At 41.8% G+C, this 27,487-nt stretch overlaps 1 protein-coding gene across 23 annotated transcripts in view; it reads left to right on the top strand.

The window, feature by feature from the left end:
* Positions 1-27,487, top strand: part of ACACA (acetyl-CoA carboxylase alpha) — a 307,755-nt gene that overhangs the window by 68,177 nt on the left and 212,091 nt on the right. For 15 of the 23 annotated variants that reach the window (XR_013535729.1, XM_035300744.3, XM_035300743.3 and 12 more), the window contains 2 exons: positions 8,717-8,763; positions 11,700-11,952. Coding sequence is in view for 21 of the 23 variants with exons in the window: in XM_035300744.3 (XP_035156635.1) it covers positions 8,717-8,763; positions 11,700-11,952 (300 nt within the window). In the remaining 2 variants the exon portion in view is untranslated. Of the gene's footprint in view, positions 1-8,351; positions 8,485-8,716; positions 8,764-11,699; positions 11,953-27,487 lie in introns of those variants that run through there. The other 8 variants (XR_013535730.1, XM_078373749.1, XM_035300747.3 and 5 more) reach the window with 2 other exon arrangements.

Raw genomic sequence — 27,487 nt, 5'->3', positions numbered from 1 at the left:
GGGAAAGCTTTTTATTAAACTTATTTAAAATCTTAAGTTGACAATACATTCATGTGGTTCAACATTTTTTTTGTTGTTGTTTATATATATATATTTTGAGATGGAGTCTCGCTTCTTTGCCCAGGCTGGAGTGCAATGGCGCCATCTCAGCTCACTGCAACCTCCGACTCCTGGGTTCAAGCAATTCTCCTGCCTAAACCTCCTGAGTAGCTGGGATTACATGCCCAGCTAAATTTTCTATTTTTAGTAGAGATGGGGGTTTCACCATGTTGGCCAGGCTGGTCTCGAACTCCTGACCTCAAGTGATTCACCCACCTTGGCCTCCCAAAGTGCTGGGATTATGGGTGTGAGCCACCTTGGCCAGCCTATTTATATATTTTTTGAGGCAGAGTCTCACTCTGTTGCCCCAGGCTAGCGTGCAGTGGAAGATCTCAACTCACTGCAACCTCTGCCTCCTCGGTTCAAGTGATTCTTGTGCCTCAGCCTCCCAAGTAGCTGGGATTATAGGCATGTGTCACCATGCCCAGCTAATTTTTTGTATTATTAGTAGAGATGGAGTTTCACCATGTTGGCCAGATGGTCTCAAACCCATGACATCAGGTGATCCTCCCATCTCAGCCTCCCAAAATGCTAGGATTACAGGTGTGGGCCACCATGCCCGGCCTATTTTTTAATTTAATTTTATTTTGAGATACCTCACCCAGCCTATTTTTTTTATTTTATATTTTATTTTATTTTGAGACAGAGTCTTGCTTTGTTACCCAGGCTGGAGTGCAGTGGTGCAGTCTCAGCGCACTGCAATCTCCACCTCCCAGGTTCAAGCAATTCTCCTGCCTCAGCCTCCCAAGTAGCTGGGATTACAGGCACACACCACCACATCTGGCTAATTTTTGTATTTTTAGTAGAGACAAGGTTTTACCATGTTGGCCAAGCTGGTCCAGAACTCCTTACCTCAGGTGATATGCCCACCTTGGCCTCCCAAAGTGTTGGGACTATGGGCACGAGCCACCGTGCCCAGCCTTGTTCAACATTTTAAAAGCACAAAAGGGCGCTGACTGCGGTGCCTCAAGCCTGTAATCCCAGCACTCCCAGGTGGGTGGATCATGAGGTCAGGAGTTAGACCAGCCTGGCCAACGTGGTGAAACCCCATCTTTACTAAAAATACAAAAATTAGCCGGGCGTGGTGGCACATACCTGTAGTCCCAGCTACTCAGGAAGCTGAGATAGGAGAATCACTTGAATCTGGGAGGTGAAGGTTGCAGTGAGCTGAGATCGTGCCACCTCACTGCAGCCTGGGCAACAGAGCGAGATTTCATCTGAAGAAGAAAAAAGCACAAAAGGGTGTACAGTGACATTCTCCTTCCTTTGTCTTATAGCCAACCCGTTCCCCACACCTGAAACAACCAGTGTTATTTCTTATTTCTTTATAATAATTGTCATTTAAATTTAGTGTTATTAATTTCTTAACTTCTAGGGCTTTTATGCCTTTTCAAGCAAATATATATATTCTTTCCCTCTCCTCTACCCATTTATTATAGAAAACACTTTTTTTTTTTTTTTTTGAGAGAGAGTCTTGCTCTGTCGCTCAGGCTGGAGTGTAGTGGCGCTATCTCGGCTCACTGCAACCTCCGCCTCCCAGGTTCAAGGGATTCTCCCTCCAGCCTCCCAAGTAGCTGGGATTACAGGTGAGTGCAGTGGCACGATATCAGCTCATTTCAGCCTCTGCCTCCTGGGTTCAAGTGATTCTCCTGCCTCAGCCTCCGAGTAGCTGGGATTACAGGCATATATCACCATGCCCAGCTAATTTTTGTGTCTTTTGTAGAGAAAGGGTTTTACCACGTTGGCCAGGCTGGTCTGGAACTCCTGACCTCAAGCGATCAGCCCAACCCACTATCTTTTTTCAGAAGTTTGGCAAGACTTCTTTAAAAAGTTCTTGAAAGATATAGGAACTTTTACCAGCTACATCCTTGAAAAATATTCTATATCCCTAGACTGAGAAATAGGAAATAGGACAGAAAATTACATTATGTCATTTTCTCTGACTACTATACCCTAAAGAAATACTCTCTCATAGCCAGGCATGGTTGCATATGCCTTAATCCCAACTACTCAGGAGGCTGAGGCAGGGGAATTGCTTGAATCTGGGAGGTGGAGGTTGTAGTGAGCCAAGGTCACACCATTGCACTCCAGCCTGGGAAACAAGAGTGAAACTCCGTCTAAAAAAAGAAAGAAATATTCTTTTGGTCTATTAAAAAGTGGCTGAATTTGGTTGTCATGCCTATAATCCCAACACTTTGGGAGGCCAAGGTGGGAGGATCATTTAAGCCCAAGAGTTTGAGACCAGTCTGAACAACATAGCAAGTTCAGGGTGGTCTCAAACTAAAGTTCAGGCTTGTCTTTTTTTTATGAGACGGAGTTTCCCTCTTGTTACCCAGGCTGGAGTGCAATGGTGTGATCTCGGCTCACTGCAACCTCCGCCTCCTGGGTTCAGGCAATTCTCCTGCCTCAGCCTCCTGGGTAGCTGGGATTACAGGCACGCACCACCATTCCCAGCTAATTTTTTTTGTATTTTTAGTAGAGACGGGGTTTCACCATGTTGACCAGGATGGTCTCGATCTCTTGACCTTGTGATCCACCCGCCTCAGTCTCCCAAAGTGCTGGGATTGGTTTGAGCCACTGTGCCCGGCCAGCCTTGTCTCTTTTAAAAATAAAAGAAGTTGGGCAGACACAGTGGCTCACACCTGTAATCCCAGCACTTTGGGAGGCCAAGACAGGCGGATCGCCTGAGGTTGGGAGTTTGAGACCAGCCTGACCAACAAGGAAAAACCCTGTCTCTACTAAAAAATACAAAATTAGTCAGGCATGGTGATACATACCTGGAATCCCAGCTACTTGGGAGGCTGAGGCAGGAGAATCACTTGAACCCAGGAGGTGGAGGTTTCGGTGAGCCGAGATCATTGCCATTGCACTCCAGCTTGGGCAACAAAAGCAAAACTTCATTTTAAAAAAGAAATCCAACTGTAGTGGCATGTGCCTATAGTCTTAGCTGCTTGGGAGGCTGAGCCAGGAAAATCTCTTGAGCCCAGGAGTTTGAGGCTGCAGTGAGCTATGATCACACTACTGCCTGGACAGAGAGACCCTGTCTCAAAAAAAAAAAAAAACCTCCAGCTGGCTCCTGAAAGAGCTCTGTTATAACCACTCATATCTAAGTATTTCTCCTAAGTTTGCATATTCTATCATCTGGTTCTCATTCAAATGTCCCTTCTAAATGGAATGCTCCTTCCTCTCCCTCCTTGCTTATCTTCCCAGTTCTTCATTTTGTTTGGACAAAGTACCCTTCTTTTGTGTTTTGACACCTAGAGATTATTATATTTTTAATTAATTTTTTCAACTTAAAAAAATTTTTTTTAAGAGATGGGTTCTTGCCATGGTACCCAGGCTGGTCTCAAACTCCTGGGCTCAAGCCATCCTCCTGCCTCAGCCTCCCAGAGTGCTGGGATTACAGGTGTGAACCACCATACCTGGCCTAGAGATTTTTTTTTCTTTTAAAAAATTTTTTTAAATTTATTTTTTCTTTTTTTTCTTTTCATTTATATCCTATTTTCTGTAGGTGATTTCAGAGATTATTACATCACTGTAATTGTATATTTAGGTGTCTATAGCCACTTAGCCAGGGACAAATCTTATTTATCTTTGAATAATCAGCATCTGTTTCACTATTTGGAACACAAGTTCTTATTTTAAAATTTAAAACTTGTGACAAACTAAAATAGTTTTTAGAGTAAAATTCTCTGTAATCTGAGAATTTTATTATTAATCACTGAATTATTAATCACTGAATTAATAACCAAAATCCATTGAAAAATTCATCAACAAATGACAAAATTAAAAGGCAAATTCACTTATTCTCTTTGAAAACATTCAAGTGTGGTTGTAAAATTCGGGGGGGGGAGGGGGAAGAAAATAAAACATTTAAGTGAACTTACTGTGACTTGAGAGGCAAGGACATGTTGTATAAGCATGGATACTTTTATCAGTGGCTACAAAAACTAATCGCTACCTCTTTATTAGAATTGCATGGAAAATACACTGTAATTTGAGTTCAAGAGAGACTATGTTAAATTTGGTAAAACCTGTTGTATTTATTTAGAAAAATATCTCTGGGCCGAGTACAGTGGCTCACTTCTGTAATCCCAGCACTTTGGGAGGCTGAGGTGGGCAGATCACCTGAGGTCAGGAGTTTGAGACCAGCCTGGTCAACATGGTAAAACTAAAAATACAAAAATCAGCCAGGTGTGGTGGCACATACCTATAATCCCAGCTATTCAGGAGGCTGAGGCAGGAGAATCACTTGAACCTGGGAAGTGGAGGTTGCAGTGAGCCAAGATCACGCCACTCCATCTAGGCTGGGTGGTGACAGATTGAGACTCTGTCTAAAAAATAAAAAAGAAGAGAAAATAAATATCTCTCAGGCTGACATTTTTGTTTTGTTTTGTTTTTTTGAGACAGGGTCTCGTTCTATTGGCCAGGCTGGAGTGCAATGGCACTGCAGCATCAACCTCCTGGGCTCAAGTGATCCTCCCACTTCAGCCTTCCAAGTAGCTGGGACCACGGGCATGTTCTACCACATCCAGCTTATTTATTTATTTTTTATAGAGATGGGTTTTTGTCATGTTGCCCAGGCCGGTCTTGAACTCCTGGGCTCAAGGGATCCTCCCACCTCAGTCTCCCAAATGCCTGAGATTATAGGCATGAGCCACCACTCCTGACCCAAGCTGACTTCTTTTTTGTTTGTTTGTTTGAGATGGAGCTTAGTTCTTGTTGCCCAGGCTGGAGTGCAGTGGCACAATCTCGGCTCACTGCAATCTCCACCTCCCAGGCTCAAGTGAGTCTCCTGCGTCAGCCTTCTGAGTAGCAGGGATTACAGGCATCCACCACCACACCTGGGTAATTTTTTGTTTAGTAGAGACAGGGTTTCACCAGGTTGGCCAGGCTGGTCTCAAACTCCTGACCTCAGGTGACCCACTCACCTCAGCTTCCCAAAGTGCTGGGATTACAGACATTGAGCATGGCCCAGGCTGACTCTTAAATACATTTGCTGTAATTAGCTTTACCCCATTTTCAGGAACATAGGGCACAGTTTGGGAGTATTCCACAAAAATTTTCAAGAGGGGTGTGTGTGTGTGTGTGTGTATGTGTATTTATTTTTATGAGACAGAGTCTTACTTTGTCCACAGTCTGCAGTGCAGTAGTGTATTCTCGGCTCACTGCAACTTCCACCTCCTGGATTCAAGCCATTCTCCTTCCTCAGCCTCCGGAGTGGTTGTGATTACAGATGCCTGCCACCATACCTGGCTAATTTTTGTGTTTTTAGTAGAGATGGGGTTTCATCATGTTGGCCAGGCTGGTCTCAAACTTCTAACATCAAGTGATCTGCCCATCAAGTGATCTCCTCCCAAAGTGCTGGGATTACAGGCATGAGCCACTGCATCTGGCCACATTTTTTTTATATATATATATATATATATATGTATATATGTATATTATACATTTATTATTTCTCTCTATATAAATATATATTTTATACATATTTATATATATTTGAGACTCAAATCTGTCTCATATATATAAATAATATATATTTATGTAAAAAATATATATTATTATATATATATATATTATAGAGTGTCGGTCTGTGACCCAGGCTGAAGCACAGTGTCACGCTGTGCCTCTCAGGTTCAAGTGATTCTCCTGCCTCTCAGCCTCCCAAGTAGCTGAGACTACAGGTACATGCCACCACACTCAGCTAATTTTTGTATTTTTAGTAGAGATGGGGTTTCATCATGTTGGCCAGGATGGTCTTGAGCTCTTGACTGCATGTTCCAGCTGCCTCGGCCTCCCTAAGTTTTGGGATTACAGGCATGAGCCACTGTGCAAGGCCTATATGATAGATTTTTTAAATAAAAGAGAATTTGGCATTGTTGACAATTTGATATAATGAAGAAAATAATTTTTGAGTAGGCAGACTAGATCTGGAAAAAGGCCTTGTTTTAGAGCTAAGACAGCAATTATGTGAACCTTCCCCAAAGGTCAGCTTCTTTTTTAGTCCTCTTTCTGGAGAGAGAAAGAGGTCTTTTTTTTTTTTTTTTTGAGATGGAGTTTCGCTGTTGTTACCCAGACTGGAGTGCAATGGCACGATCTCGGCTCACCACAACCTCCGCCTTCTGGGTTCAAGCAATTCTCCTGCCTCAGCCTCCCGAGTAGCTGGGACTACAGGTGCGCACCACCATGCCCAGCTAATTTTTATATTTTTAGTAGAGATGGGGTTTCACCTTGTTGACCAGGATGGTCTCGATCTCTTGACCTTGTGATCCACCCGCCTCAGCCTCCAAAGTGCTGGGATTACAGAGTGAGCCACCATGACTGGCCTAGAAAGAGTTCTTAACCTAATTCAGGGCAGAAGTTTAGGAATCCCAAACCTGTATGCAAGGAAAATTTTGTATGAGGGTACATTTTTGTCTAGAAAGGTCCATAGCTTTTATCAAATTTCCAACAGTTGAGACAGTTTTAAGAATCATTGGTTTATGTACTTAATTAGCTGTCTTTGCTATCTAGTGAAGGCATAAAGTGGATGAAGGCATAAAGGGGTGAAGGAGTAAGGACTAGTTGTGGCTTTAAGACTTTTTGTTTTTTTTGAGACAGAGTCTTCCAGGTTCAAGCAATTCTGTCTCAGCCTCCTGAGTAGCTGGGATTACAGGTGTGTGCCACCATGCCCAGCTAATTTTTGTATTTTTAGTGGAGACAGAGTTTCACCATGTTGGTTTGCCTGGTCTTGAACTCCTGACCTGGTGATCTGCCTGCTTCGGCCTCCCAAAGTGCTGGGATTACAGGCATGAGCCACCATGCCCAACATTTTGGCCTTTTTTTTTGAGGCAGAGTCTCACTCTGCCTCCCAGGCTGCAGTGCAGTGGTGTGATCTCGGCTCACTGCACCCTCCGCTCCTCAGATTCAACTGATTCTCCTGCTTCAGCCTCCTGAGTAGCTGGGATTACAGGCCTGCACCACCATGCCCAGCTAATTTTTGTATTTTTAGTAGAGAGGGGGTTTCACCATGTTGCCCCAGCTGGTCTTGAACTCTGATCACAGGTGATCTGCCCATCTCAGCCTCCCAAAGTGCTGGGTGTGAGTCAATCACATCTGGTTGATTTAAGACTTTTATGACACAACTCATAAATGTCATTTACATCATGACCTATATATAGCTGAAACAAAAATTTACAAAACTATAGATACCCTCATAAACTATGATATATTTTTATATTTTCTATGTTATTTCATTTTCAAAATATTGGTTATAACTTGCTAAGTTGATTTCTTAATGTTTTGCTGGGTGGTAACCCATACTTTGAAAAACACTGGCCTATTGCATTATAGTTTACAGAATCCTTTCGTATATTCTTAGTTTTCAAAGCAGTCATATGATCTTCTTTAAACTTAATTAATTAATTAATTAATTTTCGAGATGGGGTCCCATTATTTGCCCAGGCTGGAGTGCAATGGGTTTTCACAGGTGTGATCATAGCACGCTGCAGCCTTTAACTCCTGAACTCTAGCAAACCTGAGCCTCAGCCTCCCAAGTAGCTGGTACTATAGGTGCACACCACTGACCGGAAGACTTTATTTTTACAGATGAAGAGGCTTGTCTGTAAAATATACAGAGACATTAAGTGACCTGTTCAAATCTGCAGTCACTTACAATACGCGGTAGAGTTAGGGTTTGAGCCCAGTAGGTCCTAGGTTTTAACTCCAGCTTCACTGCATCTTTGGTTACATGATCCAAACTTTTTCCTTCCTCTTCTCAATTGTAGGAAATGATACTATCTCAGACTCCATAACTGGATAAATCCTAATATCCTAAATCTTGTCCCTTGTCATTTAGGGGTCCTCTCTTGAAAGTTTTAGATTTCCTTATCAGTGTAATAGGTTCTTTCCTTTTGTTTTCTTCTCTCTCCCAGATCAGTGGTTCTCAAGCCTGTATTTGCATCAGTGTCCATTAACTGTGGAACTTAAAGTTGGCATCCCTGGACCTCCAGCTGCAATTCTGATTCAGCAGATAGAGGGTGGAGTTTAGACTTTGTAAAATTTTTAAAAGCTCCGCAGGTGATTCATAAACAATCAGACTTGAGAATTTCTATCCTAGATACATTTAAATTGTCGGCCTTAAGAAGCAAACCCAGGATTTTGAGAGTTGCTAGATCCCTTACAGTTTAGGGAGTTAGTATAATGGGAGCTCTGTCTTTCCCCTGGCTCCCAACTTTTGTGGGTAAGTGTAACCGCTTGGAAGCATAATCAGAGCTTACGTGCATTGTAGAGAATCTGGTGGTTCTTTTCTCCCCACTGCCTCTTTTTTGATGAAATATTAGAAATGAAAATGTTGAAATGGATTCATCGAGTATACAAATGGAAAAGCCACTTTGTGAAATGGTAAGCTTTTTCTATTGTTTAATATTTTCATAAACAATAAAGTCTTTAATGTGTTTGAGTTACAGAATTGAATAACAAACTGCTAAAAATTGTGCTTTAAGTTAAATAATAGATTTGACCCAAAAAAAGATACTTTGTATATTATTACCTTTGTATTATGCTGAGCAAAATAGGAATTGACAAAAATTGGTTTATTAAAAAAAACTTCACATCTCTCTTTTTCTCTCTTTAGTTCTTTTTGGAGGTGGATATCTGCTCAGACAGTAAGAATTATAAGAGGTCAGTTACAAATAATACTCCTTCTTGTTTACAGTGTGATAAAAATTTAGTTCGTGTTGTAAAATATCAAACTGTAGGCTTTTGTGTTAAAAGTTGACTTCCACAAAAGAACATAGGCAGATTTAGGGTGGATAACCTGAAGTGAACAAGGAGTCCAACGATGGTAGTGTTCGACTATGTTCTCTCTTCAATTCAGGACTAGAATCAGTGGAAATGGGACAGGCTGTGGAGTAGCTTCTAGAGTGTCTGGACAGCTACTCAGTGATTTTCCATACTTGACTTCTCTTTTCTGTTGGTTTGTAAGCTTGTACCTGGGAAACACTATTCAGTGCGGTTGGACAGGATTTTTAGCTGTTTACACTGAGTTGCCTCCAATCTATGTAACTGTTTAGAGAAGGCTGCCTTAATGATCTTCTTAGCTAGGAACTTGAAGTTGGCCTTATTAAGACTGTCACTTATTAGCGCAGGAACTATGTTTTATTAACTCTTTCTTCTCCCATGGAATCAAAGAATTGTGCCTTTTTTGTGGATTTTCTGTTTTGTGTGTGGTCACCTAACTTCAATCTGCAAGCAAGAATCTGCACCTGAGTGCCTGGCTTACTTGTGAAGAAGGCACCCATTATTTTCTGTGTTAGTTGTGATGGAATTTTATTTTTTTGGATCTACTGTTATTTTTAAAGTTAACTATTTACTGCTGTAAATGTGAAAGAAATAGGCTTTTTGCTGCTGTAACTTTTGTTGTTCTTCAATGTGGTCAGTCTGTTGGAACTTTCCTCTCCCTCTCCCTTTCTTCCTTTTTCCTTCCCATTTCCCCTTTTTCCCCCCCTCTGCCTTTTTTTCTTTTCTTTTTCTTTTTCTTTTTTTGAGATGGAGGGAGTGTCTGTCACCCAGGCTATAGTGTAGTGGCGTGATCTTGGCTCACTGCAACCTCTGCCTCCTGGGTTCAAGCGATTCTCATGCCTCAGCCTCCCAAGTAGCTGGGATTATAGGTGCCACCATGCCCAGCTAATTTTGTGTTTTTTTTTTTTGAGACGGAGTTTCGCTCTTGTTACCCAGGCTGGAGTGCAATGGCGCGATCTTGGCTCACCGCAACCTCCGCCTCCTGGGTTCAGGCAATTCTCCTGCCTCAGCCTCCTGAGTAGCTGGGATTACAGGTACATGCCACCATGCCCAGCTAATTTTTTGTATTTTTAGTAGAGATGGGGTTTCACCGTGTTGACCAGGATGGTCTCGATCTCTTGACCTCGGGATCCACCCGCCTCAGCCTCCCAAAGTGCTGGGATTACAGGCGTGAGCCATTGCACCCGGCCCAATTTTGTCTATTTTTAGTAAAGATGGGGTTTCACCATATTGGCTAGGATGGTCTTGAACTTCTGATCTCAGGTGATCCACCCTCCTCAGACTCCCAAAGTGCTAGAATTACAGGCGTGAGCCACTGTGCCTGGCCAAAAATAATGGAAGCCTTTTAAAGATTTTTTTTTTTGAGACAGTGTCTCACTCTGTCACTCAGGCTGGAGTGCAGTGGTGCAATCTTGGCTCACTGCAACCTCCACCTCCCAGGTTCAAGTGATTCTCCTGCTTCAGCCTCCCATATAGCTGGGATTACAGGCACACGCCACAATGCCTGGTTAATTTTTGTATTTTTAGTAGAGATGGGGTTTTGCCATGTTAGCCAGGCTGATCGCAAACTCCTGACCTCAGGTGATCCACCTACCTCAGCCTCCCAAAGTGCTGGGATTGCAGGCGTGAGCCACTGGGCCTGGCCTGTATTTTTAGTAGAGATGAGATTTCATCATGTTGGCCAGGCTGATCTTCAGCTTCTGACCTCAAATGATCCCCTCCCCGACAAAGTGCTGGGATTACAGGTGTGAGCCATTGTGCCCAGCCTGGAGTTTTTTTTTGTTTTTTTTTTTAAAGACCTAATACTTCAAGGGAGAAATATATAGTAAATTTGGACATCAGACTTTTTCTGTTGCATGTTATTTTTATATTTGATTCTAGTTTTAAAGATAACAGCTGAAGTAATCTCCAATTCACTTTCAGGAAATGTTAGTCTGGGCTCATTGGCTCACACCTGTAATCCCAGCCCTTTGGGAGGCCAAGGTGGGAGGATCACTTGAGTTTAGGAGTTTGAAACTAGGCAACATCAATATGTTTTGACTCTGTACAAAAAAACAAGTAGCCAGCCGTTGTAGTGCATGCCTGTAGTCCCAGCTATTTGGGAAGCTGAGGTGGGAGGACTGTTTGAGCCCAGGAGTTTGTGATTGCAGTGAGCTAGGATCTTGCCACTGCACTCTAGCCTGAGCAACAGAGCAAGACCCTGACTTTTAAGAAAAGAAAAAAAAAAAAAAAAGGGAAATGTCTATAGTTGTCTTTCCTTTTTTTTTTTTCTTTGTTTTCTTTTTTTTGACTCAGAGTCCTGGTCTGTGACCCAGGCTGGAGTGCAGTGGTGCTATCACAGCACACTGCAGCCTCAATATGCAGTGTTTGAAACCAGATGATCATTACGTAGTTTAAATACCATTTCAAACAACCATCACTCTGCCCAAACCCTTACCATTCATTCCCTCACCACTAACAACCAAAATAGCAGTATCACAACAAGCAGCTTTTGCCTACTTCGAAGGTTTTCCCCATTAATCATAATTATCTCTTGGACATGGCCAAATGATAATGAGGTTAGGAATGGCTTACAGTTTTTTGAGAAAAATTTCTTTGAGGAAAAGGGAACTAGTTTTAATTTATAGGCATAGTTATCATGATCTCAATTTTCCTCCCTTAGAAATTAAAGGTCCTGAAATAGAATAGCCAAGGAAGTTCTCAAACTGCCTTGCTTCCAAGTCTCAGCTGTGGTTTATTAGATATAACCTCTGGCTGACCTCAGATATAGATTATTATTCATAACCTGCTTTTCTCACTTTTCATTTTCTCCATAGCTCTAAGAGCTCATTTTGGAGGAATAATGGATGAATCATCTCCCTTGGCCAAACCTCTGGAACTGAACCAGCACTCTCGATTCATAATTGGTTCTGTGTCCGAAGATAACTCAGAGGATGAGATCAGTAACCTGGTGAAGCTGGACCTACTGGAGGAGAAGGAGGGCTCTTTGTCACCTGCTTCTGTTGGCTCAGATACACTCTCTGATTTGGGGATCTCTAGCCTACAGGATGGCTTGGCCTTGCACATAAGGTAAGAGTTTAATGGTCTACTTATTTAATCTGTCTTGTTATTTTGCTGATTATGTTCTGAAAAGAGCAAATATAATTTCAGCCAAGACTGCTTTGCCTTTTCCTATGTCACTGGACTCAAAGCTTTCTTGAGGAAGTCAGAAATAATGTATTTTTCAGAAATCATGTATGTTCCCCTCCAATTTTTTATGTCCTGTTAGATCTTTTTTTTTTCTCTGGTGCAATCTTGCCTCACTGCAACCTCCATCTCCCAGGTCAAGAGATTCTGCCTCCTAAGTAGCTGGGACTGTAGGTGCACACCATTGCACCTAGCTAATTTTTTGTATTTTTTGGTAGACACAGGGTTTCACCATATTGGCCAGGGTGGTCTTGAATTCCTGACCTCAAGTGATCTGCCCGCCTTGGATTACAGACGTGAACCACCACACCCAGCCACTTCTACCTACTAAGTCTTTTAGTGAGATCTAGTAAGTAAGAGTTAGGTTGAGGAATTTCAGTCTTTGTACTACTTTAACTAACATTGTTTTAACTATCTTGATGATTGACAGGAATTCTCCAGGGGTAGTCAACTTTGTAGCAAGTTTTTTTGTTTTTGTTTTTGTTTTTTTTTGAGATGGAGTCTCCTCCTTTTGCTCAGGCTGATGTTCAGTGGTGTAATCTTGGCTCACCTCAACCTCCCCCTCACGGGTTCAAGCAATTCTTCTGCCTCAGCCTCCTGAGTAGCTGGGATTACAGGTGCTCTTCACCATGCCTGGCTAATTTTTGTATTTTTAGTGGAGACAGGGTTTCACCATGTTGCTCAGGATAGTCTCAAACTCCTGAGCTTGTGATCTGCCCTCCTTGGCCTCCCAAAGTGCTGGGATTACAGACATGAGCCACTGCACTTGGCTGTAGAAAGTTTTTTTGAACTGATTCATCAGATTGTCAGAAAGTTATATTCTGTTTCTAGCAAGGCCAGTTCCCAATAAAGGGTTTGTTAATAGAGCTCTCCTTTTTCTCTAGAAACACAGTTCTCTGTAACTGTGAATGTCAGTAAATAGTAACACTAGATTGTTTTTATTTATTCATATTTATTTAAATAACTAGCGTATGAGATAATAACCTGTGGTCATTTGCTTTGCAGTTCTTGGATTAAAGGGTTCTGGATTAGTGGTTCTTGGTTCTGCCTGTTTATCAGAATCACCTGGGGGAGACTTGGGAGATACGCCCCATCCCCAGAGATTTCAAATCATTTGATACTGGTTTGGCGTGGAACTGGGGGCTTTTATTTATTTATTTTTTTAAGGTATGCAGGTGATTGTAATGCACAAGCAGCATTCAGATTATAGGTGTACCCTAAATAAAGGTGACTGTTGCTGCTGTTATTATCTTGGTACCTCATTATTAATGGGTTATAAAATAATTCAGCTCTGTTTTATATGCTAAATATACTGACTCTCTAATAAAATCCATATGCGATCTGGCTGGATGTGATTGTTCTGTTATCCTTGGGGCTTAGGATCAGGGCTTCTGAGAGATTACATAGTGTTGCTTGTTAGTGATCACCCTCACTTAGCTATGTGGAGGTCAAAAGAAAAGTGTAAAACAAGTCGCTTATGTTTTACTTCACAGATTCCTAGAATTGTAATAAACCAGAGAGATAATTTAGCGTAACACATTTTATTTTATTTTAAAAGATTAATTAAAAAAATTTTAAATAGAGACAGAGGTCTTGCTATGTTCCCCAGGCTGGTCTTGAATGCCTGTCCTCAAGTGATCCTCCCATCATAGCCTGTGAAAGTGCTGGGATCACAGGCATGAGCCACTGCACCCAGCCACAAAATACTTTTTAATAGTTGGGAAAACTAAGGCCCAATGAGGAGAAATAACTTGCCTAAGTTTGAATAGCCGGAAAACTTGGATTCAAACTCATATCCTGATTTTATTTCAGTAACTTTTCCACATTACTTCCTTGTCCATATAAGTGTCTTAATTAGATAACTAGTTCAGACAAAGTTATTTTTATTTTATTTATTTATTTTTTTTATCTGAAAAAGTTGGTTTTATGGAGTTAGTGAACAAAGCATTATCTCTGGGTTAAAAAGAGGAATAGAGAGCAGTATTTTAGTGGCAGGGAAAAGGGATTAGAGCTTTACGTAAACATTATTTTATAGTTTACTTAATGGTCGACTCTAAGGTTAATACTGGTGGTGGTGGTCTTCTGTCTTGAGGTCATTTGGAAGTGTGTGTAGGAGGATTGTGACTGGTCAGACTACTTGCATTTAGAGGATAAAGGACCAGTGATACTAAACCTTCTGTGGTGTAGTGGATAATCCTACTCATCCAAGAAATCTTCTCAAAATGTCATAGTGCCCTGTTGAGAAAGACTGGTTTAACTCTAAATCCATAAAACCACACAGCACCTTGAGAAATCTGTCCAGTTTGAGTCTATGTGAAACATAATATCCATTTGTTGGATTAGGAAACTGAGTTTGGCAGTGGTGAGATAAATGCATTGTAAGAAACTTAGCTAGTAATATCAGAAGGCAGTTTGTAATTGCCAAATCATTCCCAAACTTGATGGCTCTTACGTAAAGTCTGTGTAGTCAGTGGCATGAGTGTCTGGAATTTCTTCACATGCCTTATTGTTGCAAAAATCATGTCCATAGCTTGTGGAGGAGCCGTGGATTGAAGTGTGATCAGCAGCATGGGAAGGAGACAGTGCCAGTTCCAATTCACTCCTCAGCTAGCTAACGTTCCAAAATAGAAAAAAACATTTTCTGTTAATTCATTCCTTAAGTCACTTGTGGATTTGGTGACCTTTGGGGTGATTTAAATTGAGTCAAATTCATTTGATAGGTGAAAGACCTCTGTTATGATATCTGCCACTAATTAGGTATATTACCCTAGACAGTACATGCTATCTCTGTGGAATCATTTATAAAAATGAAGATATTGATTCAGATACTCCTTTTGTCTCTTTGAACTTGAAGTTAAACAGAGACTAAGTCGAGTTTAGGATTAGCTCCTAGAATGAATAGCCAATTCCTTCATGGGTGACATGGATTAAGGGGGCAGATACATTCCTAAGACATGTTTATTGGAGGTCATCTGAAACCAAATGAAGTAATTGACATAAGATGAATATAAGATGAAACTGAGTCTCTCTCTCAAGTTTAGGTGCTAACTGAGAAGTCTAGTGGTATGATGGATGAGCCTAAATAGAAAACAAACAGACCTTTCCTGAGATGGAGATGATTTGCATCATGTATTTTCTAGAGTCCACTGAAAAACTGGGCAAATCACTTTCTTTTTTCTTTTTTTTTTGAGGTACAGTCTTGCTCTGTTGCCCAGGCTGCATTACAGTGGTGCGATCTCAGCTCACTGCAGCCTCCGCCTCCTGGGTTCAAGATACTCTTATGCCTCAGCCTCCCAAGTAGCTGGGACTATATGTGTGCACCACCACGCCCAGCTAATTTTTTATATTTTAGTAGAGATGGGGTTTTACCATATTGGCCAGGCTTGTCTTGAACTCCTGAGCTCAGGCAATCTGCTTGCCTTGGCATTCCAAAGTGCTAATATTACAGGTATGAGCCACCATGCCAGGCTTGGTGAATCACTTTCTAAGCTTTGTGACCCAAACATTTGAAAATAAGACCCTAAGTAAAAAAGTAGTTATAACTTGGAGGAAATATACAGACTTCATTGTAGACAACTGACTTGGCTTTTTATTTTTAGATAAGATCAGTTAGGGGTTGATATATCAGCCAGGTTGATATATTTCTGAAACTCTTTAGTGTTTAACTGAACATTTAAAAAGAAAGACCGAATGTGGACCTTTTTTTTTTTAATTTGAGATGGAATTTCACTCTTGTTGCCTAGGCTAGAGTGCAATGGCATGATCTCAGCTCACTGCAACCTCCACCTCGTGGGTTCAAGCAATTCTCCTGCCTCAGCCTCCTGAGTAGCTGGGATTACAGGTGCATGCATCATGCCCAGCTAATTTTTGTATTTTTAGTAGACATGGGGTTTCACCATGTTAACCAGGCTGGTCTCGAACTCCTGACCTCGTGATCTGCCCGCCTAGGCCTCCCAAAGTGCTGGGATTACAGACTTGAGCCACCGTGCCCAGTCAGTGAACATCTTAATTTTGATACCCAGTGTATATAACAGCCATCTAGTTGTATGGATATTGGCAGTTTCTCTGCTCCTATCTGATGTCACTTGAGGTCAGATTGTTTTGCATACTTAAAATTCACCCCATGCTATCAACCAAACAGAAGTATAAACAGTTTGTCAACTAATAAGCTGAATTCCTTGTTGAAGTCCAGTTGGAACAGGTTATTTCCACATTTCGGTCTTTTAAGTCACACTTAGTGTGATTTCTTTGCTCTTTTTAAAAAATCTACCTCCTTCCTCTCTAGTGTAGTGTGATTTCTTTAAATATTTTTTATCCTATGCTAAATGTGTGACTTTTTTGTTTGTTTGTTTGTTTAGAGACAGGGTCTCATTGTCATCCAGGCTGAAGTGCTCAGTGGCACAATCATAGCTCACTAACTTCAAACTCCTGGGCTCTAATGATTCCCCTACTTCAGCCTCCTGAGTAGCAGAGTAGTAGGTGTGCACCACCATGCTCAGCTAATTTTTCAAGTTTTTTAGAGATGGGGTCTTGCTATGTTGCCCTGGCTGGTCTTGAATTCCTGGCCTCAAGTGATTGTCCGGCCTTGGCCTCCCCAAATGCTGGGATTACAGGCATGAGCTACCTTGCTCAGTGTATACTTCATGTTACAGTGAAATGGGAGAGTTCCCTCATCTCTCTTGCAGGATGTGCGGCAGGGATGTGGCTTGCTCCTTCGGTTGCTCCGCTGCTCAAACCCTTAGGGGGAGTATGCAGATGGACAGGGGCAGTGGCCATGGGAAGTACTTTTGGATTCCAGCCCCATGGCAGCCTTTGGGGGTGATGTCTGCAACTCCCGAAGCCCAAGTGGCCATGTGTTACAGTGTGCTCTTTCAGCTTTCCATTCTGCAAACGGCTTGTGTTAACCATCTCAGTAGACTTTCTGCTTTATCGCAAGGGCAGAGGGCCAGTGTGACAGCTTTCAGTATCCTGAACTCTTGCCCAGCGTACTAGAAAAATTGGATCACATATGGGCTTGAAGGATGAGTGCCAGGTTTTATTGAGTGGTGGAGGTGGCTCTCAGCGAGATGGGGATCCCAAAGGAGAGGGTGAAGTGGGAAGGTGGTCTTCCCCTGGTGTCCGGCCTCCCAGTGACCAGATTCTTCTCTGACCACCCCCCGTCGAATTCCCCTGGTGTCCAAACGTCCCTCTCTTCTTTCTTTGTCTGCCTTGTCGTTCTGCCATTGCAGGTTGGCCAGCCTACTGATGTATGCTGGTCTGTTCTTCTGCTCCTCTCGATGTTCAGTCGCTTGTGTCTGTGACCGCTAAGGTCTTGGGTTTACATGGGCACAGGATAGGGGCCGTGGCAGTCCAGAGTGGTCTTGGAAAATGCAAATTGCATTTGAATGCAAAATAGAAATGCCTGTTCTCTCTTAGGTCCATGGACACAGGCCAAGGGTGGAGCCCTCGCCAGGGACTCTGCCCTTCTCTACCCAGCAATTCCCTGTCCCTTTCCCATATCAATAGTATTTGAAACTCGATCTCAGTTTTCTCTTATGTGTCTTAAAATACATGCTCAAATCATTGAATGACCTTTGTTTCATGGTAAACATAAAATGAAGCATATTTGATTAACAACTTTATCTGAGAACAATCAGTATTTGCTGTTATCTGTGTATACATAAAAATAGCATAAGAGTCACTGGAGTTCAAGTTGCTGCTTTGGAGGGAGAAACTAAATTCACTCATGAAGGGCTCTGAAGTTGAGTTATATCCCTATTTCTTTTCTGATCTAGAAAGAAAAGTACTTTACCAGTATTTTTGAAAATTGAGAATTCAGATGAGATTGCCTATAAGATGTTTGACTCTTCAAAAGAATTTATCTAGAAAATTTTCAACTCTTTTGTAATTAGAAATAATTTGTAAAGTTTCTCCCATGATACTAGGCATGGAATAGAAATGGGTAGTATGCTAATGAGTTTGGAATCATCTCCTAGATACCACATTGCATTTTCTTTTTTGTGGCAGGAGCTTTTTTTTGTGGACTATTGCCCACAGTTTTTTTTTTTTGTTGTTGTTGTTTTTTTTTTTTTTTTTTGAGATGGCGCTCTGTTGCCCAGGCTGGAGTGTAGTGGTGCAATCTTGGCTCCCTGCAACCTCTGCCTCCTGGGTTCAGCAGTCCTCCAGTCTCAGCCTCCCACGTAGCTGGGATTATAGGTGCTTGCCATCATGCCCAGCTAATTTTCATATTTTTAGTAGAGATGAGGTTTGACTGTATTGGTCAGACTGGTCTCAGTGATCCACCACCTTAGCTTCCGAAAGTACTGCACCCAGCCCTTATGTTCTGTTGAGCAATTCTTCTCTAATTAAATGTTAGCCTTGTTAGAAAGGAATAGTAGTTAGAAAATATATATTCACATATATTTAAAATTTTTTTTTTTTTAGAGACAGGGTTTCCCTCTGTTGCCCAGGCTGGAGTGCAGTAGTGTGATCATGACTCACTGTACCTGTAAACTCCTGGGCTCAAGCCCACCCATTCTCCCCCCCCAACACCCCCCAGCAGCTGCAACTATAGGTGTGTGCCATCCTGCCCAGCTAATTTTTTTTTTTTTTTGAGATGGAGTCTCACTGTCACCAGACTGGAGTGCAGTGGCGTGATCTCGGCTCACTGCCACCTCTGCCTCCCAGATTCAAGTGATTCTCCTGCCTCAGCCTCCTGAGTAGCTGGGACTACAGGTGTGCACCACCACACCTAGCTAATTTCTGTATTTTTAGTAGAGATGGGGTTTCACCATGTTGGCCAAGATGGTCTCAATCTCTTGACCTCATAATCTGCCTGCCTCAGCCTCCCAAAGTGTTGGGATTACAGGTGTGAGCCACTGTGCCTGGTGTTCCAGCTAATTTTTAATTTTTTTATAGAAATAGAGTCTCTCCATGTTGCCCAGGGTGGTGTCCAACTCCTGGGCTCAAGTGATCGCTCTCACTTTGGCCTCTCAAAGTGCTGGGATTACAGGTGTGAGCTACCGTGCCCAGCTTAGAAAAAATATTTTAAAATAATGCTGGGCCGGGCGCGGTGGCTCATGCCTGTAATCCCAGCACTTTGGGAGGCCGAGGTGGGTGGATCACGAGGTCAAGAGATCGAGACCATCCTGGTTAAGATGATGAAACCCCGTCTCTATTAAAAATACAAAAAATTAGCTGGGCATGGTGGCACGTGCCTGTAATACCAGCTATTCAGGAGGCTGAGGCAGGAGAATTGCCTGAATCCAGGAGGCGGAGGTTGCGGTGAGCTGATATCGCACCATTGCACTCCAGCCTGGGTAACGAGAGGGAAACTCCATCTCAAAAAATAAATAAATAAATAAAAATAATAAAATAAAATAATGCTTTATTAAAAAAGCAGAACAGAAAATTTAAAACAACACAAGCAAGCAAAAATAAAGCCTTGTGTATTTGCCACCCAAAGGATACTCCCTACTATTTGGATTCTTTTCTATGCATCATGTATGTATATATTCATTTTTTTTAATAAAATGAGGTTATACTGTATACACTGTTTTATAATCTTTTTTAAATCAAAAAATTTTCCCTTTCTATTTCAACACATTTTAATCTACTTTACACACTGTATTTATTTCTCCAAGGAACCTCAAAATTCTGGTTCATTCATGCAAGTATCCAATCCATGACTACAAATTATGTATTATGTTCTTTAAGTTTTTTAATCTGTCACATTATATTACATTACCATGCGCCCTTTTTTATGACAGTGACTAGTGACTTGTTTCAGAGGAAGTTAGGAAATCATGAAAGTATAGTGAAAATTTGGTAGCATATAGAGAAAGAGAAGGAAAAATAAAGGAAAATTTACTATTCTACACTTTATAGTTACAGAATAACAATTAGTATTAATTGCACTAATGATGATAATTTAATGAATTTTATCATTTTATGTACCATTTATGACAAGGCTTTTTTTTTTTTGAGACGGAGTTTTGCTCTTGTTACCCAGGCTGGAGTGCAATGGCGGGATCTCCGCTCACTGCAACCTCCGCCTCCTGGGTTCAGGCAATTCTCCTGCCTCAGCCTCCCGAGTAGCTGGGATTACAGGCGTGTGCCACCATGCCCATCCCCAAAAAGTATTTAAAATAATAAAAACACTGAGGAATACAATTATTCATTAATAATCACTATTCATATTCTAATATATTTCCTTTCCGTATTTTTTTTTGAGACGGAGTTTCGCTCTTGTTACCCAGGCAGGAGTGCAATGGCACAATCTTGGCTCACTGCGACCTCCACCTCCTGGGTTCAGGCAATTCTCCTGCCTCAGCCTCCTGAGTAGCTGGCATTACAGGCACATGCCACCATGCCCAGCTAATTTTTTTGTATTTTTAGTAGAGATGGGGTTTCACCATGTTGACCAGGATGGTCTCGATCTCTTGACCTCATGATCCACCCGCCTTGGCCTCCCAAAGTGCTGGGATTACAGGCCTTTCCGTACTTTTTTACTGCTTAAGGATGTCATTAAAAATGTACATATGGATATTATAATGAATATACAGCTCTGTTTTCTGCTTTTTTTCCCCATATAACAACGCTTTCTCATGTCATTAAAAATCTTTTTTTTTTTTTGAGATGGAATCTCACTCTGTCATCCAGGCTGGAATGCAGTGGCATGATCATAGCTTACTGCAGTTTCAACCTCCCTGGGCTTAAGTGATCCTCCCACGTCGGCTTACCAAGTAGTTGGGACTACAGACATGCACCACCACACCCAGCTAATTTTTGTATTTTTTGTAGAGACAGGGTTCTACCATGTTGTCCAAGCTGGTTTTGAACTCCTGGGCTCAAGTGATCTGCCTGCTAAAGTGTTGGGATTACAGATGTGAGCTGCCATGCCCAGCCCTAAAAATCTTTTAAACTTAATTGTTTTGACTTTTAATTTTGAAATAATTTTAGACTTAGAGAAGAATTGCCAAGATAGCACAGAGAGTTCCTATGTATCTTTCGCTCAGCTTCCCCTAATATTAGCATCTTCTATAACCATAGTACATTTATCTAGAGTTGCCAGATTTAGCAAATAACAGTATAGGACACCCAGTTAATCTTGAATTTCAGAGGCACAATGAATTTTTTAGTATAAGCTGTCTAAAATATTGTTTTTTGTTGTTCTGTTTTTAATTTTAAAATTTTTTAAATTTTAATTCTCCTTTCAATGTTATCCAATGTGCTGCTGTTTGTTTTTTTTTGAGACGGGTCTCACTCTGCCACCCAGGCTGGAATAGAGGCATGATCATAGGTCACTGCAGCCTGGACGTCTCCAGGCTCAGGTGATCCTTCCATCTCAGATTCCCGAGTAGCTGGGATTACAGATGTGTACCACCATGCATAGCTAATGTCCCAAATATTGTGCGAGACATACTTACACAAAAAATTATTTGTTATTTGCCTGAAATTTACATTTATTTTATTTTGCTTTACTTATCTTTTTTTTGCTTATTTATTTTTAGAGATGGAGTCTCACTTTGTCACCCAAGTTAGATTGCAGTGGTGTGATCAGTGCAGCCTCAAACTCCTGAGCTCAAGCAGTCTTCTGCCTTAGCTTCGCTAGTGGCTAGGACTACAAGCATGCCACATGCCCAGCTAATTTATTTATTTATTTAATTTTATATTTTTCAAGATGTGTTTGCGGCACATCTTTTTTTCTTTCTTTTTTTTTTTTTTTGAGACAAATTCCCTGTTGCCCAGGCTGGAGTGCAGTGGTGCAATCTGGGTTTACTACAGCCTCTGCCTCTTGGGTTCAAGCAATTCTCATGCCTCAGCCACCTGAATAACTGGGATTCCAGGCACATAAAATTATGCCTGGCAAATTTTTGTATTTTTAGTAGAGACAGGTTTTGCCATGTTGGCCAGGCTGGTCTCAAACTCCTGAGCTCAAAGCAATCTGCCTGCCTCAGGCTCCCAAAGTGCTGGGATCTGTTGAACACCAGATTATAGTCATGAGCCACTACCCCTGGCTAATTTTTTAAACTTTTTTGTAGAGACAGGTTCTCGCTCTGTGACCCTGACTGGTGTCAAATTTCTGGCCTCAAATGATTTTCCTGCTTTGTTTTCTTTTTTTTTTCTTTTTTTTGAGACGGAGTTTCGCTCTTGTTACCCAGGCTGGAGTGCAATGGCGCGATCTCGGCTCACCGCAACCTCCGCCTCCTGGGGTCAGGCAGTTCTCCTGCCTCAGCCTCCCGAGTGGCTGGGATTACAGGCACGTGCCCACCATGCCCAGCTAATTTTTTGTATGTTTAGTAGAGACAGGGTTTCACCATGTTGACCAGGATGGTCTCGATCTCTTGACGTTGTGATCCACCCGCCTCAGCCTCCCAAAGTGCTGGGATTACAGGCTTGAGCCACCGCGCCTGGCCCAATTTTCCTGCTTTGAGCTTCCAAAGTGCTAGAATTACAGGCATGAGCCCACTTTATTTTTATTGGTCCATATTTTCAGGTTACATGTGATAGTTTGGCACATTCATATAATCAAATCAGGGTAATTGGGATATTTGTCACCTTAAATATTTATCACAATGCTAGAAACATTTGAATTATTTTCACTATTCTGAAATGCTCAACAGATTAATGTTAACGATAGTTACCCTACTGATTTGTTGAACACCAGATCTTCCTTCCTTCCCTCCTTCCTTCCTTCCTTCCTTCCTTCCTTCCTTCCTTCCTTCCTTCCTTCCTCCTTCTTTCTTCTTTTTCTTTGACACAGGGTCTTGCTCTGTTGCCCAGGGTGTAGTGCAGTACTGTGATCACAGCTTACTGTAGCGTTGACCACCCAGGCTCAACTGATCCTCCCACCTCAGCCTCCCGAATAGCTGGGACTACAGGCGTGCACCACTATGCCCAGCTAATTTTTAAAATTTTTTGTAGAGATGAGGTCTTGCCATGTTGCCTAGGCTGGGCTCGAGTGATTCACCTGCCTCAGCCTCCCAACGTGCTGGGATTACAGGTGTGAGCCACCTCGCTTGGCCTGATTCTAAATTTTGACTTTTGTGAATAGTGCTACAGTAAATATGAAGTGCAAATATCTATTTGATATGTTGATTTCCTTTCTTTTGGATATATACCCAATAGTGAAGTTGCTGGATTATATGGAAGCTCTATTTTAAGTTTTTTTGAAGAGCTTTAATGCTGTTTTCCATAGTGGCAGTACTAATTTATATTCCCACCAACAGTGTATGAGGTTTCCCCTTTCTCCACATCTTCATCTCATGACACTACTTCAGTTGGTTTTTGTTACCCATAGGATATATTAATGTCTAGCCAAATATTGTGTCAGGTGCTTAACATTATTTCTAATACTCACTGTAGTACTAATCATTATTATGGTGGGCTCGATGAGTTCTGTTAGGGGTCCAATGAGGTCTCAGAGATATTTGAACTGGGATTTGAAGGAAGAACAGAAAAAAGGCTAGCAAAGCTAGGGGTGAGTGAGGGTGTGTGTGTGTGTGTGTGTGTGTGTGTGTGTGTAGAAGGGTAGATCCAGTCGGTTAGACAACATGTGCAGAAGTACCAGTGAAATATCTGGTATATTCAGGCAATTACAAGTCATTGACTATTACTATAATGGAAGGTGGGCAGCATGATCAGTGCAATAGAAGAGGCTGGTAAGACAGAGGTCAGGCCATTAAGTTTCTTTTATGTCATACTGTGATAGTAAATAAGCATTTGTTCTCCATCCTTGGTTCCTCACAGTTTCTAAAACCCTTGGAATTTCTTGACTGATAAGTATCTTTTATGCTAATGGATGACTGGGGTCTGAGGGCCGCTGGATAGCTTTAGACGGGGGGCTGGTAACCAGAAAGACCAAGGAATAGAGGGTTGGAACTTTCACCTCTACTTTCTAATCTCCAGGGAGGGGCAAGGGGCTGGAAATTGAGCAATCACAGGTGGCCAGATATTTAATCAATCATGACTATTTAATGAAACCTCCATAAAAACTCCTAAACAGCAGAGTTCATAGAGCTTTTGGGATGGTCAAAACATGGAGGTGCCGGTAGAGCTGTATGCCTGGAGAAAGGTTTGGAAGTTCTGTGCCCCTTCCCCCATACCTTGCCCTATTTGTCTCTTGCTGAGTTCCTGAGTTGTATCCTTTATAAACCAGTAATAGTAAGTAAACTCTTTTCCTGTGTTCTGTGTGCCAGTCTAGCAAATTATCAAACCTGAGGAAGGGATCATGGGAATCTTCGATTTATACCTGGTTGGTCAGAAATATGGGCGGCTGGGACTTGCAACTGGTATCTGAAGTAGGGGATTGTGGGACTGAACCCTTAACCTGTAGGATCTATGCTAACTCTGGGTAATTAATATAAATATGAGTTCAATTGTAAGACTCCCAGTTGGTGTCTGGACAGAACTGGTTGTTGATGTAGGAAAAACCCATACAATTGGGGTCAGAAGTGTTGTAAGTAAATACAGCTCAGACATAATAAGACATCTGTAAAATGGAAAACAACATTTAGGTTCTCCTTAACTGTGCAACAGACTTTATTAAAAATATTCCAGGCCCACACAGTGGCTCATGCCTGTAATCCCAGCACTTTGGGAGGCTGAGGCAGGTGGATCACGAGGTCAGGAGTTCACTACCAGCCTGGTCAACATGGTGAAACCCCGTCTCTACTAAAAATACAAAAATTAGCTGGGCGTGGTGGCAGGCGCCTATAATCCCAGCTACTCAGGAGGCTGAGACAGGAGAATTGCTTGAACCTGGGAAGCGGAGGTTGCAGTGAGCCGAGATTATGCCATTGCACATCAGCCTGGGTGACAGAGGGAGACTCCGTCTCAAAAAGCAAAACAAAGCAAAACAAAAAAATATGGATTCCACCCAGGCACGATGGCTCATGCTTGTAACCCTAGCACTTTAGGAGGCGGAGGCAGGCAGATTATCTGAGGTCGGGAGTTTGAGACCAGCCTGACCAACATGGAGAAACCCTATCACAACTAAAAATACAAAATTAGCCAGGCATGGTGTTGCCACCAGGGAGCTGAGATCAATCAAAACTACAATGAGATATCATCTCACTCCAGTTAAAATGGATTTTTTTTTCGAGATGGAGTCTCGCTCTGTTGCCCAGTGAGTACAATGGCACGATCTCAGCTCCCTGCAACCTCTGACTCCTGGGTTTAAGCAATCAATCATGTTGAGTGTCTTTTTATATAGCTGTTTGCTAATTGTATGTCTCCTTTTGAGAAATGCGTGTTCAGATCTTTTACCTACTTTAAAATGGGATTATTAGATATTTTCCTATTGAGTTGTTTGACCTCCTTATGTATTCTGGCTATTAATCCCTTGTCAGATGAGAGCTACTGTTTGTTGAAATGAAAATGAAGTTGTAATAACGATAGTTCAGTATCTCATACTATTCTAAGTACTCTTTCTCCCAAGATTCATATTTCTTTAGTTTTTTTTCTTTTCCTTCAACTTCTATTTTAAGTTATGGGGCATACCTGCAGGATGTGCAGGTTTGTTACCTAGGTAAATGTGTGCAATGGTGGTTTGCTGCCCAGATGAACCCCTCCCCTTTGTATTAAGCCCCGTATCCATTAGCTATTCTTCCTGATGCTCTCCCTCCCACCACTCCCCTAGTTCTTGTCTCAAAATGCTAAATTTGATAATTCTTTGTAAGTAAAAATTCTAACCTCCTCCCCAGTAAAATCTAATGACAGACATGAAACTAGGACTCCATTAGTCAGGAAAATGTCTAGGAGTTCATCAAGGAAAGATTCTTCAGAGTGTTCAGAATATAGAATTTGGGTTCCAGGATATCCTGACCTGCTAAATGTATCATGACCCACTAATTGTGTCATGTCATCTCTACATTTTTTTCCTTTATGCATACATTTTTGTTTCTTAAAAAAAATTTTTTTGTAAAGATGGGGCCTTGCTGTGTTGCCGAGGCTGGTTTCAAACTCCTGGACTCAAGTGATTCTTCTGCCTTGGCATCCTGAAGTGCTGGCATTACAGGTGTGAGCCACCAGGACTAGCTGCCTTTATATCTTTTATATCAATTCCCACCATTACTGACCTTATGTAGGTGTTCATTATCTTTAGCCTGGTCTATTGCAATGGCCTTTAACTATTTTCTTTGACTTTAGTCTCTCCCTGTTTCACATCTGTTCAAAAATATATAATGTTTTCCCTTCATGGGAAAACACATAAACCCCAACCTTTGCTGCCATTTATTGAGCATTTACTGTGAGTCAAGCACTAACTGCTTTCCATATTTACCTTATGTAGCCAAACAACAGTGAGTCCTGTAAAGTAGGCATTAATTATCTTCATTTTCCAGAAGACAATGCAGGCTCAGAGATTATGTAATTTACCTACCTAATAAGCATTAGGTAGGTAAATTACCTACAAGCATTCAGTCATGGTATTCAAGTTCTTCCACAGCCAGGCTACAGCTCATTTTTCTAGTCTTGTTTCTACCCAGTGTGTTTTTCCTCTTTGCTTATTCTAGTTGCAGTAGACAATTGCCTGTTTCCTAAAATGCCATATACTTTTCATCTTTTGCCCTTTGATCATTCTGTTTGTGTATCAGTCAGTCTCTTCTTTGTCTCTCTTTGTCATGTTTCCTTATTGAAATGCCATTCCCCTTGACTGCTGAAATTCCATTTACCCTTTGAGGTCATCAACCTTTTTCAAAAGAAAAAAGTGATCTCAGAGTGAACATAACAAGTGATCTCAGAGGATAGGTCTGGGATGGATCTCAGAGGTTAGGCCGGGCGTGGTGGCTCATGCCTGTAATCCCAGCACTTTGGGAGGCCGAGGTGGGTGGATCACAAAGTCGGGAGATTGTGATCATTCTGGCCAACATGGTGAAACCTCATCTCTACTAAAATAAAAAAAATTAGCTGGGCATGGTGGCACCTGCCTGTAATCCCAGCTACACAGGAGGCTGAGGCAGGGGAATCACTTGAACCCGGGAGGCGGAGGTTGCAGTCAGTCGAGATCACACCACTGCACTCCAGCCTGGCAACAGAACAAGACTCCGTCTCAGAGGAGGAAAAAAATGAAAATATGACTGGGTACAGTGGCTCACACCTGTAATCCCAGCACTTTGGGTGGCAGAGGCGGGTGGATCATTTGAGGTCAGGAGTTTGAGACCAGCCTGGTCAACATAGTGAAACCCCAAATAGTAAATGCAAATAGTAATTAGTATTAGGAAAACACAAATTAAAATAACAATGAGATGTCACTACACACTTATCAGAATGCCTAAAATAAGAAATAGACACAATACCAAAGGTTTGTGAAAATGCAGAAAAATTGGACTTCTTGTACATTGCTGGTGGGAATGTAAAATAATACAGCCACTCCGGAAAATAATTTGATGCTTTCTTTTTTTTGAGACAGAGTCTCGCTTTGTCGCCCAATGGCATG

Source organism: Callithrix jacchus, chromosome 5 (genome assembly GCF_049354715.1).
Source record: "Callithrix jacchus isolate 240 chromosome 5, calJac240_pri, whole genome shotgun sequence".
In the NCBI taxonomy this organism is placed as follows: domain Eukaryota; kingdom Metazoa; phylum Chordata; class Mammalia; order Primates; family Cebidae; genus Callithrix; species Callithrix jacchus.
This window is presented reverse-complemented; position numbering and strand designations above follow the sequence as displayed.